Genomic DNA, 15,478 nt, shown 5'->3' with positions numbered 1-15,478 from the left:
GTGCTCAGTGTCAACAAACTGGCCGCACGTGTGAGCGGAGCAGCATGGGTGGATTTATGACGCCAAAACTGGATTTATAACATATTTTACACCGAATATAAGCATATATATATGAATAGAGAGGCAAGATGAAGTTTGCATATCGGGTAAGTTACTTTGCATCAGGGAAACAAGTGCCGGTCCCGGATTTAGCGCAGTAGATGGACCTCGTCTCTGGAGAAAATCATTATAATGTTATAATAATATCATAATTCGGGATTGTCTCTTTTCAGTTTTCTAATCTCCTCGGAGCAGTTTATCGACAGGGAAATTTAAACTTCTCCAAAGATGGGAACGCTGTCATCAGTCCAGTTGGAAATAGAATATCCATCTTTGACCTGAAAAAGTAAGTCAGACGTTTAATTTAAGGTGACCAGATTTTCCATAAATTCTGGACTGGAACACACCCTGGATTAGATCTGATGTAGTTCTGGTTTAGTCTTAGATTAGTTCTGGTTTAGACCTGATGTAGTCCTGGTTTAGTCTTAGTTTACTTGGTCAAAAATAGGGACACCTGGGACGTTTCTTGTGTAAAACTCGGACAACTCACTGGTTTTGTATGAATCTGCTGGTACGGGGACACTGGGCTCAAAACTGGGTCTGTCCCGGGTAAATAGGGACTGGTCACCCTAGGTTAACTACAGTGAGATGTCTAGTCCGTATCCCACTATACGGGACTAAAACATAATGGCAGTGTTTAATATGAAAGTGCATGTTGTGAAAAGTTTTTACGTGAATGTTGTGTTAGCCGTATGAATTTATTATTCTAAAATTTGACTGTTACTGTAACAATTACTACCAGACACATAAGCCATTAATGTTTAGAGTAACACATTTAAAATAACACACAAATAACTGTGTTTTTTTTTGGGGGGGGGTTGGTTTGTAGCAACACATCAGAGACATTACCAATCTCCACTACTAAGAACATAACATGTGTGGGCATTTCTCCCAATGGGAATCTTGCCATTGTGGTGGATGAAGGTAAGAAAATCAACTTTAACTATGAACTGTGTCTTAATAAAGCTGATTGTTTACATGTTTTGTTCGTAGACGGTGCTGCGCTGCTGGTCAGCCTTGTCACTCGGGCCATCCTTCATCACTTCCACTTCCACAAACCTGTCCACAGCATCAGCTTCTCTCCAGATGGAAGGTCAGAAAACAGTTATATTCAGCAGGTATCAGAAGGTATCTCTATGGTGTTTGGCAAAAAGTCAAAGACATGAAAAGGAAGAGATTTTATTTATTTATTTTATTTTATTTAGTGGTTCATCCATAGGCCTTAAAGTCTTATGGCAGTTTTACAGAATTTAAAATATTGCAACAAATATTAATGGACTTAGAAATATCCTTGTCCCTCTTAGGAAGTTTGTGGTGACCAAGGAGAATGTGGCCCTGATGTATCACGCTCCAGGAAAACAGCGCGAGTTTAACGCTTTCGTGCTGGACAAGAGCTACTACGGTCCCTATGATGAGACCACCTGCATCGACTGGACCACAGACTCCAAGTGAGAGTTAAATATGACATTTATAATCACTGAAAAGGCTATATTACCTTGTTCTGACTCTTGACCGGCTGTGGCAGGTGCTTCGCCGTGGGGAGCAAAGATATGTCCACCTGGGTGTTTGGGGCTGAGCGCTGGGCAAACCTGATCTACTACTCCCTGGGGGGCCACAAGGATGTCATTGTGGGCTGCTTCTTTGAGAAAGACAGTCTAGATGTGAGTACTGCATTTACGCTAATTAGGGGTGGCACGGTTCACAAAATTCACAATTCGGTTCGTATTGCGGTTTAAAGTTGCAGTTTTTGGTTCGGTGCGGTTCTTATTGTTATTTTTCCTTTTTAATCTTTAATCTCCAGAAATATCATCATATGCTTTGTTATTTTAACTATCCACAATTTGACTTGACTTTAAGCACATTATTATTGGACATAGGCAGCTGTTGTGCTTCGGTGAAAAAATGTTACCACTTTCCTAGCCCTCCTCAGGAGTCAGGATACTTGATTTAGTGAGATTGCACTCTTGGCTGCAAGGTTAAGGTCCTGGCTCCACACTACGCATCAGCGTTTCTGCACGTGCAGCACTGACTCTGTGTTTGTCAATGGGAAAGCCGATCAAACTTGACTGGGCGCGTTTAGCCGCTTGTATCAGGTCCACAGTGAAACTAAGAGCTGAACAGACTTGTATTTACCTTCTGTACAGGTTGACCAGGGCAAACGCAAGGATTTCAAAAGTACTAATTAACAGACTTTCTGGACCTGGGCTCTTTCACACAACACAGAACTGCCCCAGGAACACGTTGTGCTGATGGTAAACGCACAAATTCAACCAATGATTCATGCTCTCTGTGTATTTTGCTATTTTGCTCACGTAGAGTGTCAAAAAATCCTATTTTGGATCCTATTTTCTGAAATCTACATGGGCAGGACGTGCTGCTCCGTACACGCAGCACCCACCCTCCACACCTCTACTTTTGCACCAAAGCGAAACAGGTCACATATGGGCACGCAGCTACAATGCACAAGCCAGGAACTGTGGAAACCGTACGGTACGCACACATCCTGAACCGTGATAAGAAAACCCTTTTTTTTTTTTTTTTTTCATGAACTGTGCCACCCCTAAAGATAATGTCAGTTCTTGTTTTGGGCTGGTTATAATGCAAGGCTTGGTTTGTTTTTCATGCTATTTATACATAACAAATTCTAATTTTCCTAAAACAAAGATTTACCTGAGGAGTCTTTACTTTCCAAAGTGAAAACATTATCTGTACTATTTTTATTGCAATGGTGTTGTTGTTCCTACACTGGGCCAGATGTGAAGGTGGAATCTTCTTTTATCAGTTGTACACAGTGAGCCAGGACGGGACCCTGTGCATCTGGGAGAGTGACACAGAGCCAGACGGTTTAGTCCTGAGCAAGAAACAGCTCCAAAGAGAGGAACAGGAGGAAGACGAGGAGGAGGAAGAGGAGGGGATGGAGGGACGGGAGGGGGAGGTCATCAGGGGCAAAGCACACACCCAAAAAGACAAGAAGCACAACAAGAATGTCCGATATAAGCAGGCCAGCAAGTAAGTGTCTCGTGCATCTTAAAAAACCACTGCATAGTACAGATACTTTATGTAGTGTTATGTTATATGAGTATTTGATTTTTGTCCAACACTTGACATTTCAGCATGAAAGATACTAGCATATTATTGTATTATTATTATTATTTCATTCATACTGTAGATTAAGGTCTTTTTAATTGTATTGTTCAGAAGTATGATTTCTACACAAAGTGAATAATTTATTGATACTGCTTACAACCAGTATTTTTATTAAACTTGTATTACACCTGAAAGTTCTGAGATTCTGAATCTGCTCTGTGCTATGACTGCCACCAACATGTTTGATCATTCAAATGAACTGTAAAATATATTTATTCCAAAACATGTCTCAAAAAGAAAAATATCTAAAAATGAAACAGCAGGACTATAATGGCAGTTTGTTCTCAACTTTTTGGTGGAATTAAGAGTCTCCAAAAAGTACACTATTTCAGGAGTCTGCAGAATGTTGCATAATTGGGGATTTATCTCTGTATTGGGGATTTAACTGTTCCTTTCACAACACCCCCTTTATTATTCCTCTGACGGTCTGGAGCCACTATAATCTGCTGTTTAAAATGATTTACCCTGCACTTGTTTCTCAGGCACTTCTTTAATAAGGAGGGGGACTTTAATAACCTGACCGCAGCTGCCTTCCATAAGCCCACTCACATCCTGGTTACAGGCTTCGCCTCCGGGATCTTCCACCTGCACGAGCTGCCAGAGTTCAACCTCATCCACTCGCTCAGGTACAAGTACAGCTGCAATGTCACAAGTTTTATGACTAATAAAGAAAATCAACTAGATTATTCCATTTAGAATAGCTGTATTGAATTAGACGTTAATTTAATATTAATTAGATTAGATTAAGACTGTTTTAAAAAATTAAATTATAACCACAATTGTTGTTTTTTTGTTGACATTTGGTAATGTCTTGCTCCTGTTGTTAAGTCCTTGGGCAAGACACCACTACCACTGTTCTCTTTAGTCTTAGTAAAATGTCTGAAATCACCTGAGCAAAGGGCATCCTACATAAAAATAAAAATAAAGAAATCAGTGTGCAACTTGTACTGTGATGGCCAGTAACAGAGTAACCAAACTGGACAAAAGGAACATCTATCCAGACATTTCTGAATATGATATAACTTATGTCTTTCTAATAATAGATCACTTTTATGTGTGTGTAGTATCTCAGACCAGAGAATTGCCTCTGTGGCTATCAACAGCTCTGGAGACTGGATCGGCTTTGGCTGTTCAAGTAAGTCTGTCATTTTGTAGATTAGCTCACAATGTTTATTTGTGTTTGAACTCTATATATACTTGGATATTTTCTAGGGATGGGTCAGCTGCTGGTGTGGGAGTGGCAGAGTGAGTCTTATGTGTTCAAACAGCAGGGACACTTCAATAACATGGCGTCTCTGGCCTACTCTCCAGACGGACAGTACATTGCGACTGGAGGAGACGACGGCAAGGTCAGGGCTCCAAGTTTTTTAATTTATTTACAGTGCCTAAACTGCAAAACACAATTACATCCCTGAGTAGAATCGAGAACATTAAGTGTTTCTAAATAATTTCTTTTTTTTTTTTTTCTATTTTTTTACATTTGAGGCCTTGAATATTTTACCTATTATGAAATTTATATTGTTATTTTTATTTCACGCTTATAAAATGGCACAACGAGTGAAGATTTTTTAGACTTTTGTGTAATTAAACATACGAGATGCTTTATGTCATTTTGTGTATCTATTTTTCAGGTGAAAGTGTGGAACACAAACAGTGGCCTGTGCTTTGTTACCTTCACGGAGCACAGCAGCAGTGTGTCTCAGGTGACCTTCACCTCCAGTGGGATGGTGGTGGTCAGTGCCTCTTTAGACGGGACGGTTCGTGCTTTCGATCTACACAGGTGAGATACAAACTGCTATTGAGCTTTTAAGTATAATAAATTGGGTTTATGCAGATTTGTTGACCTGGTTTATGGTCAATATTTTTACTTACTGGACCTATCCACATGAAGCAATAACTGGAACAAAGTTCAGCGTCTTCTCTGTCAGTCAAAATAAACAGAGGTTTCAGACCATGGTGCCGTTATTCAAACCTAAAGACCTGATTTTTGTCCATCAAGGATTTTAAGACATAAGATTAATACGGTATATGGTGTCTTGGACACTCGGGTGAAGAGAGGGGCTGAGCTGTCAACTGATCACCTGGTTGTGAGTTGGGTCCACTGGCGGAGGAGGAAGCCGGAAAGACCTGACAGGCCCAAGCGTGTAGTGAGGGTCTGTTGGGAACGTCTGGGTGAGCCCTCTGTCAGGGGGACTTTCAACTCGCACCTCTGGAGAGCTTCTTGCAGATTCTGGGGGAGGCTGGGGACATGGAGTCTGAGTGGGCTTCATTCTCGGCCTCTATTGTCGATGCGGCCGCTTTGTAGCTGTGGGCATAAGGTCTGTGGTGCCAGTCACGGCAGTAATCCCCGAACTCGGTGGTGGACACTGGAAGTAAGGGATGCCGCCAGGCTGAAGAAGGAGTCTTATCTCCTGAGGCAGCTGACATCAAGCGTGCTTCAGCCCATGCGGTTGCAGAGGCAAAAACGTGGAGCTGGGAGGAGTGCGGGGAGGTCATGGAGGCCTCAAAGCGATGTATTTATGGACAGAATTTCTAGGTGCAGTCAGGAGCCTGAGGGGGTCCGGTGTGGGGACTGCAGGATCTCATCTCTGCTGTTTGCAGATGATGTTGTCCTGTTGGCTTCATCAAGCCAGGTCCTGCAGCGTGCACTGGGGCGGTTTGCAGTCGAGTGTGAAGCGGCTGGGATCAGGATCAGCTCTTCCAAGTCCGAGGTCGTGGTTCTCGACTGGAATAAGGTGGCTTGTCCTCTCCGGGTGGGTGGAGAGTCCTCACCTCTAGTGCAGGAGTTCTGGGTCTTGTTCACGAGTGAGGGGAGGATGGTGCATGAGATTGACAGGTGGATTGGTGCAGCATCTGCAGTGATGCAGTCACTGTATCGGACCGTTGTGGTGAAGAGGGAGCTGAGTCGAAAGGCAAAGCTCTCGTTTTACCGGTCAATCTTCGTTCCTACTCTCACCTATGGTCATGAGCTCTGGGTAATGATCGAAAGAACAAGATCGTGGATACAAGCGCTCGAAATGAGTTTCCTCCGCTGGGTGGCTGGGCGCTCCCTTAGAGATAGGGTGAGGGGCTCGGAGTAGAGCCGCTGCTCCTCCATGTCGAGAGGAGCCAGTTGAGGTGGCTTGGGCATCTGTTTCGAATGCGTCCTGGACACCTCCCTCAGGAGGTGTTCTGGGCATGTCCCGCCGGAAGGAGGCCCCTAGTAAGACCCAGGACACGCTGGAGGGACTATGTCTATGGGCTGGAGGATGTGTCTGGAGTGAAGGAACTCTGGGAGTCCCTGCTTAGACTACTGCCCCTGCGACCCGGCCCCGGATAAGCAGAAGAAAATGGATGGATGGAAGATTAATATGGCAAGTTTGTGGAGACAATTCCTAACAACAAATAATAATAAGTTCTACAACTGCAGATTTTTTTGTTTGGTTATTGCTTTTTCAAAAACATAAAGATGGATATACCTCAGTCCTCCAACTGAAATTCTGACATCAGATTCTATAACGTGACCCTGACTTATTCTCTGTGTAGAAGATTTTTACTGTGGAAAACAATGCAATACCGGTATTAGAAAATAAGCAAATAAACAAATGACTAAAAGCTGTTGGTATTTGCATGTTTGTTTAAAGGTACCGAAACTTCCGCACCTTCACGTCCCCTCGGCCAGCGCAGTTCTCTTCTCTGGCAGTAGATGTCAGTGGAGAGCTGGTGAGTGCAGGGGCCCAGGACTCCTTTGAGATTTTCCTGTGGTCCATGCAGACGGGCAGACTGCTGGAGGTTGGTGCATTTCACTGTAATGACTAAATACTGGTGTTAATGAGTCTGAGGTTAAAGTAAGAGTGATCTGTTTGATGTTCAGGTCCTGGGAGGTCACGAGGGCCCCGTTTCCTCCCTGTGCTTCAGCCCAGTGCAGTCAGTTCTGGCCAGTGCCTCGTGGGACAAAACTGTTCGACTGTGGGACATGTTGGACAGCTGGCAGGTCAAAGAGACACTAGCCCTCACTTCAGATGGTAGGTAATTTGTGATCTACCAAAGAGGTGGATAAAATTATACATTTGGATTCAATTGGTATACAAAAATAACAATGCATAGTTTTAAAGTATATAAGTAGTATATTGTTTTCAGGCCTGGCAGTGACGTACCGCCCTGATGGTGAGGAGTTGGCAGTGGCCACTCTAAACGGTGAGATCTCATTTTGGAGCCCACAGAGCGCCGCACAGACCGGCTCTGTGTCCGGACGCCACGACCTGGAGCTGGGACGCAAAGAGACAGACAAAGTCACTGCCAAGCAGACCGCCAAGGGCAAGTGAGTGACCATAGAAGTTATCTGGATAGATCACTAAAAAGCAGCATACATTTTGCATTGAAATATATTGTGGTTTACACCCATTTGACTGTATGTCTTTTGTTTAAAGGTCTTTTACGTGTCTGTGCTATTCTGCCGATGGGGAGGCCATTTTGGCGGGAGGGCAGTCCAAGTTTGTGTGCATCTACAATGTGAAGGAGCAGATGCTGATGAAGAAGTTTGAGATCTCCTGTAACCTGTCCTTCGACGCAATGGAGGTTTGCACCCAATTTCACCACAAATATTTATGTTTGCTTATGTAGATATGGAGTTATTTTTATGCTGAAACTTTTGCTATGCTTGTTTTCAGGAGTTTTTAGACCGTCGTAAGATGACAGAGTTTGGCAGTCTTGCTCTGGTGGATGATGGAGCAGGAGATGGAGAGGGGGTGAACATCAGCCTGCCCGGTGTCCGCAAAGGTATGACTTGTCCACATAACATGAAGCCTTACTACTCCCTTTTCATTCAAAGGTATGAACTCACATTTTCCTCTTCTTTTCTTCTAAAGGCGATATGAGCTCAAGACACTTCAAACCTGAAATCAGAGTCTCGTCTCTACGGTTCTCTCCTACTGGTAAGTAACACTGTCAGTTCACACACATTTAAAAGGTTTAGCTGTGTTTGAAATGTCAAATATTGTCTGTTAGGCCGGAGTTGGGCAGCCACCAGCACAGAGGGCCTGCTGGTCTACTCGCTGGACGGCTCCATGGTGTTTGACCCCTATGACCTGGACCTGGACGTGACCCCGGAGAGTATCCACAAACAGCTCCGCCTGAAGGAGTGGACCTCTGCCATAGTGCTGGCCTTCAGGCTCAACGAGAGGGCTCTAAAGCAGGAGGTCATCGAAACCGTCCCCCACGACCAGAGTGAGAACACAACACATTTTTATATACGTGTAGTTATGGTCAATTTTTTTTTGCCAATATTGAAATAAGCATGGCTATATTCATATATTCTTTGTTTGAAACCTCTGATGTAATAGATTGTACTGTAGCATGAGTACACAATAATCACATAATAAGAATTGACTTGCATTTTCCTTCCCAAGTGAAATTTGCATAGATTTCATCTTGCTTTACTAAAAAACAAGCAGTGAATATATTTTTCTGTGTATTTCAGTTGGTGTGGTGTGTGGATCTCTGCCTGACATCTATGTTGAGAAGCTGCTGGGCTTCATTGCCTCATGTCTAGAGACGTCTGGTCACCTACAGTTCTACATGAGCTGGGCCCAGAGCCTGCTCATGCTGCATGGCCAGAAACTCAAGAACAGGTGGGACAAATCAACCATCACCAGTAGCATCTTGAATAAATGCTTCAGAGTAGAGACATTGTTTTGGTCAGCGATATCATATAATCTCCTTTGGTTTCATGTATTTCATAGATCTGGCGCCATCCTGCCCACACTCCAAGCTCTGCAGAAAGCCATCCAGAGACACTATGACAGTCTTTCCAAGCTGTAAGTCTGAGAGCTTATTTTATCCATCAGCTTTTATTAACTACTAGCCTGGAAATGAAGGGTAATACTGAAGGTTTATGTACGTGTTTAGGTGTGATTTCAACAAATACAACATCCGGTATGCAGTAGCCTTGTCCAAACAGAGAGGAGTGAAGAGGGCGGCTGAGGAGGTGGAGGGAGAGGAAGAAGAGGAGGATGAAGATGACATGTCTGAGGAGAGGAGTGAAGCTTCACTGGAGGAGGCAGAGATGATATTATAACTAGATTGGACATCTACATACTGAACATTCTGCTTTGTAAATGTGTTTTTAATAAAATGTATGTGTAAAGGCATATCGGTGTGATCAGTGTCTTTTGTCTATATTGTTGTATTGTATATTATTATTTGTGGCCACAGCAGCTTGTCAAAGGCTGATCCCGTCAGATCTCAGAAGCTCAGCAGGGCCAGGCCTGGTTAGTACTTGGATGGGAGACCATTGAGAAAATCAGGAGCCACAGGGGGGTGCCAGTCGCAAAAACTGTTATGTCCATAGGCAAGGCACTTCACCTATATTCCCTAGTGTGAAAGTGATGGTGGTGGGTGGTGGGTGGAGGGGCAGATGGCGCAGATTGGCAGCCTCACTTCTTTCAGTCTGTCCCGGGGCAGCTGTGACTACATTAGTAATTCACCACCACGAAGTGTGGAGTGAATGAATAATGAAAAAATGATTCCTTATACAATGAGGGCCAGTCCAGAGGATCAGTGAGTCCAGCGCACGGTCCAGTGTGGGATTGATTCTTTTTTTCTTCACGCTGTGGGAAAGTGTTTCCGGCGCAGGGCGGAAGAGGCGGAGTCTGAGCCAAAATGAGGGAAAATAAGAACATGTCTGAGTCCCCGTCTCCAGCGGGAAAAGAAACACCAGCGAAGAAACAGAAACTAAGCAGTGACGAGAACAGTAACCCCGACCTGTCAGGAGACGAGAATGTAAGACCATCAGCGCCATTTGTAAACCGCTACAAACATGTAACACCAGGTGTTAGCATCAAGCTAAAGCAGGCTGCTAGCTTAGGAAGCTAACTCCACAGCAGCTTTGTCTCCCGCACCGGCGCCGCGCACACACAGCTCTCTGTTCACTCTCAGCACACACATCACACCATGTGTACCTCGAATCCATGTCACACCAGTAGATCTGCTCCTGTAAATGGAGTGTCGACAGAAACAAACTTATGTCCGCTGCTTTAGACACATTCACGTGGACTCGTGAGCCTGAGGTGTGTTCACATCAGGGAGACAGGGAGAGCTGCTCACACCATCTGTCATCACTCAACATAGAACTATAGGCTCTTTCCCTTCTTTTCTACTCGTCAGAGCCTCATCAATCCTTTAGACAAAAACTGGAACACTTTGTACTTCCTCATTGACCAAACCCACAGTTCTTTGTCATTGCTGTAACACTTGTGTTAGGAGGCCAAACCTCATTTATCTGAACATATGTACTATATAGTGTCCGTGCAGTGAGACTCCCTTCCCCAACACCCAAAGAAGTACATTTTAAATGCAAGTGCATAATATTACAGCATTATCTGTCTTCCTATGACCTCTTGTATAAAGCTGAGATTTTATATTTTATTACTTATCTTTCTATTTTATTTTGACTTTTACATTTATATAATTATGTGGTATTTGATACCTGTCTCTTGCTCTTTTTTGCTATTTATTTAGAATTTACTATGACCATTTATATTTTTTACTCTTTATTGTATTATATTGTGACGTGTGAGCTACTGTGTCCAAATCATTTCCCTTGTGGATCAATAAAGTTTTTCCAAGTCTAATTATACAGACACACACATCTTTGCTGACAAAATGTTTTATACTTAAGTTGTGACACCATCACATCCACACAGAATAAATACTTGTGTGCTAAAACTGCAGTCATACACACGATTTAAATATGTGTGTGATTTGTGTGTGTTCCAGGACGATGCTGTTAGCGTGGAGAGTGGGACCAACACAGAGCGCCCAGACACCCCCACCAACACAGCCAACGCCCCCGGCAAAAAGAGCTGGGGCAAGGGCAAGTGGAAGTCCAAGAAGTGCCGCTACTCCTTCAAATGTGTCAACAGCCTGAGGGTAACACGATGACAATAATTAGAACATGTAGTCACTGAATGTACCATTACTTATTCCTTATCATTATTTTCAAATCCTTGTGTTGCCTTTCTGTCCAGGAAGACCATGGGCAGCCTCTTTTTGGAGTCCAGTTTAATTGGAACAGTAAAGAAGGGGACCCACTGGTGTTTGCGACTGTGGGGAGCAACAGGGTAAATCACAATTTACATTATTCTTACTGAACAGTTGTGTCAGTGTCCATAAAATCTACTTTTTAAGTGGCATTAGTAATAGAAATAATGACATAGTTCTGTGTTTTTCTAGGTAACTCTATATGAATGTCACTCTCAGGGAGAAATCCGCCTGCTGCAGTCCTACGTAGACGCTGATGTATCTTTTCTACATTGTTATTACTCACTTATTCTCTCATAGCTCTAAGCCTCCATGTTGTGAGAACACTTGAGTATTTGCGTGGAATCTTCTTAACCAGCGTGTGCCCAGGCCGATGAGAACTTCTACACGTGTGCCTGGACCTATGACACCAACACCAGCCACCCTCTGCTGGCTGTGGCCGGCTCCCGCGGCATCATCCGAGTCATCAACCATATCACCATGCAGTGCATCAAGGTCTGCACCACCACTATGTTTTACAGTGAATAGTTTCATCTTGATGTCTCTTGTTTTGTCTTATTGGTTTAAGTTTTTTAATTGTATTCTAGGGCTCCATGATTTATCCCGCTAAGCCTGTGTTTCCAAATTGCATTTCTTGTATTAGTTTGTCAGTTCATATTTCAGTCTTTTTGTCATATCTTCAGGACACATTTAAAATATGAACCCTGAATAGAATCCTATTATTGAAACGTGAATTGCGAATCTAATCACAATTGCAAAGCTTGAAAAAAAAAACGCTAATTGCTCTGTTTTATTCAATATATTCAGACTTTCTATAAAGCTCTTTCTAAAAACATGTTTTCGCAGCATTATGTAGGACATGGGAATGCCATTAATGAACTGAAGTTCCATCCCAGGGACCCTAACCTCCTCCTTTCCGTCAGCAAAGGTACAACTTCTATATTATACAGTGTATTACACAACAATAGTAAGTAATTCAAATGCAAGTAGTTGTGGTTTTTATCCTGTTGTTATCCCACACCTTGGCAGAACTTAACTTGACCTGCTTATGTTCCTATAAAACTCATAGATGATGGAATGTGATGGTCAGGGGTTCAGCAATCACTGTAAAAATCACTGCTAAAGACTCATTACTGTGTTAATTAACTGTGTTAATAACTGATGTTTTTGTAATGCTCTGTAATTGTAGACCATGCACTGCGCCTGTGGAACATCCAAACTGATACTTTAGTAGCCATCTTTGGAGGCGTGGAGGGTCACAGAGATGAAGTGCTCAGTGCCGTGAGTTGTAATCTTGTCTACTCACTAATATTGCATCACCCTATAATCACTAAATAAACTGCCTTCTGTATTGGCGCAGGATTTTGACCTTCTGGGTGAAAAGATCATGTCCTGTGGGATGGACCACTCTCTGAAACTGTGGAGAATTAACTCAGAGAGAATGCAGAAAGCGATCAGAGGCTCATATGAGTACAATCCTTCAAAGACAAACAGGTACCATTTGCGCTGTTCACAATATCCAACTATTAAAAAAAAAAAAAAACATTATTTGCTTAGTATGGACTACCTGTAACAAATGACTGATAAAGAATCCTGAGGACCACTAAAATATACTCTGTGACACATTTGCCTCTCCGTCATTGCTTTGATACCTCCAAAAAAAGAGGTCAGTTTGCCAGACAAATTGTGCGAGAAGTGATTGTACTACCTCCATAGACGAGTGGTATGACCATTTGGAAAGTGCTGTGTCCCTTTCTGTGACGTTTTATGACAATAAGACCTTAGAAAATGATGAATTGTCCTGTAAAACCTTTTATGCTGTTTCCTTATTCTCCTCTTGCTGTCTCCAGACCTTTTGTCTCACAGAAAATCCACTTCCCTGACTTTTCTACTCGTGACATCCATAGAAACTATGTGGACTGTGTGCGCTGGCTGGGAGACCTCATCCTCTCCAAGGTTTGTCATGTAGTTCTCATATACACTTTGTGAATATACTAATAATTACTCTTTCTGTTTATTTTCTTGAATAGTCTTGTGAAAACGCCATTGTGTGTTGGAAACCGGGGAAGATGGAGGACGACATAGACCACATAAAACCAAATGAGTCAAATGTGACCATTCTGGGGCGCTTTGATTACAGCCAGTGTGACATCTGGTACATGCGCTTCTCCATGGACTTCTGGCAGAAGGTAGCACACAGACAGAATCAAATTTAAAATTGAGATGCTGAATATGAATCAAACCCAATTCTGTGTGGCAGATGCTGGCTTTAGGAAACCAAGTGGGGAAGCTGTATGTGTGGGACCTTGAAGTGGAAGACCCACATAAAGCCAAGTATGTTACTCTCCACACAAACCATTGTAATAATGTAATACTCATCGGCAGGTTGTTAAAGTTAATAGATAACTTGTGTTTGGGCCACGCAACAGCCAGTGGCCAGAAGAGAATGTTGACTCAGCAGATTTCTCAGACAGATTGGCATGGTTTGTGGTTAACCATCATAATTCATATTTTATTGGCACACAGGACTCATGACTCAAAAAGGAAATGAAACAGGATTTATTCTTGCTTAATTTTTAACATCCATGCTTCAGGAGTTTGGGGTGTAAATTTTCTAATATTTTCTTTCCTATTTCATCTTGTGGTTATATATTTGTTCATATCCCTATTTGAACTTAATGACAGATTATGTAAAATATTTTTTTTAGCTTTCTGCCATGTTATAATGTTCCTTCGTCAAAAACATTCTTGAAGCGGTCATCCATGCATGTTTCAGTAATTAAGCATTTTTGGCCCTCAGGTTAGCTGTAAGACTCTGTTCAAAGCTCCACCCACAAGCCTACGTCACCCATACTCCCGCATGACAAGTCTCTATCAATATACAAAAATATGACACACAACTGTACACAGCAACTTGACAAACCTGCCGCATTGTGCTGTAGTTTCATAACTGGGATGCAGTGATTATGTTGGCAGGGTTCCCATGGAAATCCTGGAAAAGTCATGGAATTTTAGTATCGCTTTCACACAGCTGCAGCGTTCTTTTAAGTTCTCATGAGGCTGTTATGAATATTTCTGAATGTCTGCACCTTTTGTCTGAAAGAGATGAGAATAAATGCACTGACAGGATTTTGAATGTTCAAACTGTAAGGTGAGTGGAAAGAGTTAATATTTCAGATTTAACCCTAAATTGAAATTTGTCAGTGAAAAAGAGTTGGAAACTTGAATATAGCATATAGCATCAAAACAAATGGTAATCTAAATACACACACCACCGTGGAAGGTGAGAAACACCTTTTTTACATACAGACATACATTTATTTTACTTAGAGCAAAATCCGTGAGTATACCTTCAAAAAACGTATGCAAAAATGTACAGACGCACACTTTTATTTCTATTTTCTTTGTGTAGATGTACCACCCTAACACTCCCCAAGTGCACGTCGGCCATCAGACAGACGAGCTTCAGCCGGGACAGCAGCATCCTGATCGCGGTGTGTGACGACGCCTCCATCTGGCGCTGGGACAGACAACGTTGAGAATATCAAGACTAGATTATTGACATTATTCATCTAATCATAGATACATGCACGCTGCAAAAACATCCATTTACAACTGCTGACATTTCACCACAATACTATAGCAATTTGAAAACGGCTATACTAGATGTCTTTGAGTGCCTTGTTTACTGAATTACAACTTTTGCAAGAGATCACCTCACTGGTTCTCAATGGATGGTTTTGCAGTTTAATAGTACAACTGACTTTTTTAGTTATTTTGAAAAACATTCCTTTGTGTTTTACTCTCCTTCTGCTTTTACTCCTTTCCTCAAAAAAAGTCTGGACAATAAAATGTTGTGAATTTGTGCAATACAGTCAGTTTGGGGCACCTGTCATGGACACCTTATAGAAAACTTAGGGTTCAGCATGTTTTACTTCGATCATGTTTTTCATTTTGCGTAAGGAACATTTATGTGACTACATAAAGCTCCCTCCTGCAAGTATTAGTATTGAGATGACCCTTGTTTAAAATAGTGCAAATATTTGGATATAGTTTGGATCTATTCAGTTTTATTGTCATTTTATTTGTCTAGTAATCATATGAAGATAGAGTTGGAATCTGGTGCCAACAGAAAAGAATTGGAAGCTTTCAGTTTTTTACAGTACACTTGTATGCCAACTCATGTGGACTTAAATAAAACTATTTTTCTACA

General features: G+C 42.3%; 2 protein-coding genes across 2 annotated transcripts; both read left to right on the top strand.

The window, feature by feature from the left end:
• Window positions 1-9,374, top strand: pwp2h (PWP2 small subunit processome component). The gene is made up of 21 exons (XM_020941794.2): window positions 1-146; window positions 273-385; window positions 929-1,023; window positions 1,093-1,192; window positions 1,404-1,547; window positions 1,625-1,760; window positions 2,882-3,108; window positions 3,729-3,872; window positions 4,311-4,381; window positions 4,459-4,595; window positions 4,878-5,026; window positions 6,870-7,017; window positions 7,100-7,250; window positions 7,366-7,546; window positions 7,656-7,803; window positions 7,896-8,004; window positions 8,094-8,159; window positions 8,233-8,451; window positions 8,705-8,855; window positions 8,967-9,041; window positions 9,133-9,374. The coding sequence occupies exons 1-21, from the start codon at window positions 129-131 to the stop codon at window positions 9,299-9,301; spliced, it is 2,751 nt and encodes a 916-aa protein (XP_020797453.1). The 5' UTR covers window positions 1-128; the 3' UTR covers window positions 9,302-9,374.
• Window positions 9,375-9,865: 491 nt separating this feature from the next.
• eed (embryonic ectoderm development) lies at window positions 9,866-15,478 on the top strand. Its single transcript, XM_020941805.2, has 12 exons — window positions 9,866-10,005; window positions 11,002-11,154; window positions 11,253-11,345; window positions 11,458-11,523; window positions 11,635-11,760; window positions 12,112-12,193; window positions 12,455-12,546; window positions 12,626-12,759; window positions 13,116-13,221; window positions 13,296-13,454; window positions 13,526-13,599; window positions 14,678-15,478. Exons 1-12 carry the CDS (start codon window positions 9,886-9,888, stop codon window positions 14,802-14,804), a joined length of 1,332 nt encoding a protein of 443 aa, XP_020797464.1. The 5' UTR covers window positions 9,866-9,885; the 3' UTR covers window positions 14,805-15,478.

This window comes from Boleophthalmus pectinirostris, unplaced genomic scaffold, assembly GCF_026225935.1.
Source record: "Boleophthalmus pectinirostris isolate CB_2022bp ecotype Guang Dong unplaced genomic scaffold, ASM2622593v1 HiC_scaffold_11, whole genome shotgun sequence".
NCBI lineage: Eukaryota > Metazoa > Chordata > Actinopteri > Gobiiformes > Gobiidae > Boleophthalmus > Boleophthalmus pectinirostris.
Note: the sequence above shows the minus strand (reverse complement) of the source record. Positions and strands in the feature narration are given on the sequence as shown.

Bases quoted from the DNA above. Each gene is read 5' to 3' on its own strand.
- pwp2h (XM_020941794.2), top strand. The intron at 7,018-7,099 runs GTTGGTGCATTT...TTTGATGTTCAG, and splicing joins AGACGGGCAGACTGCTGGAG to GTCCTGGGAGGTCACGAGGG. The intron at 7,804-7,895 runs GTTTGCACCCAA...GCTTGTTTTCAG, and splicing joins TGTCCTTCGACGCAATGGAG to GAGTTTTTAGACCGTCGTAA.
- eed (XM_020941805.2), top strand. From the start codon at position 9,886: ATGAGGGAAAATAAGAACATGTCTGAGTCCCCGTCTCCAGCGGGAAAA. The intron at 11,346-11,457 runs GTAAATCACAAT...GTGTTTTTCTAG, and splicing joins CGACTGTGGGGAGCAACAGG to GTAACTCTATATGAATGTCA. The intron at 13,600-14,677 runs GTATGTTACTCT...TTCTTTGTGTAG, and splicing joins GAAGACCCACATAAAGCCAA to ATGTACCACCCTAACACTCC.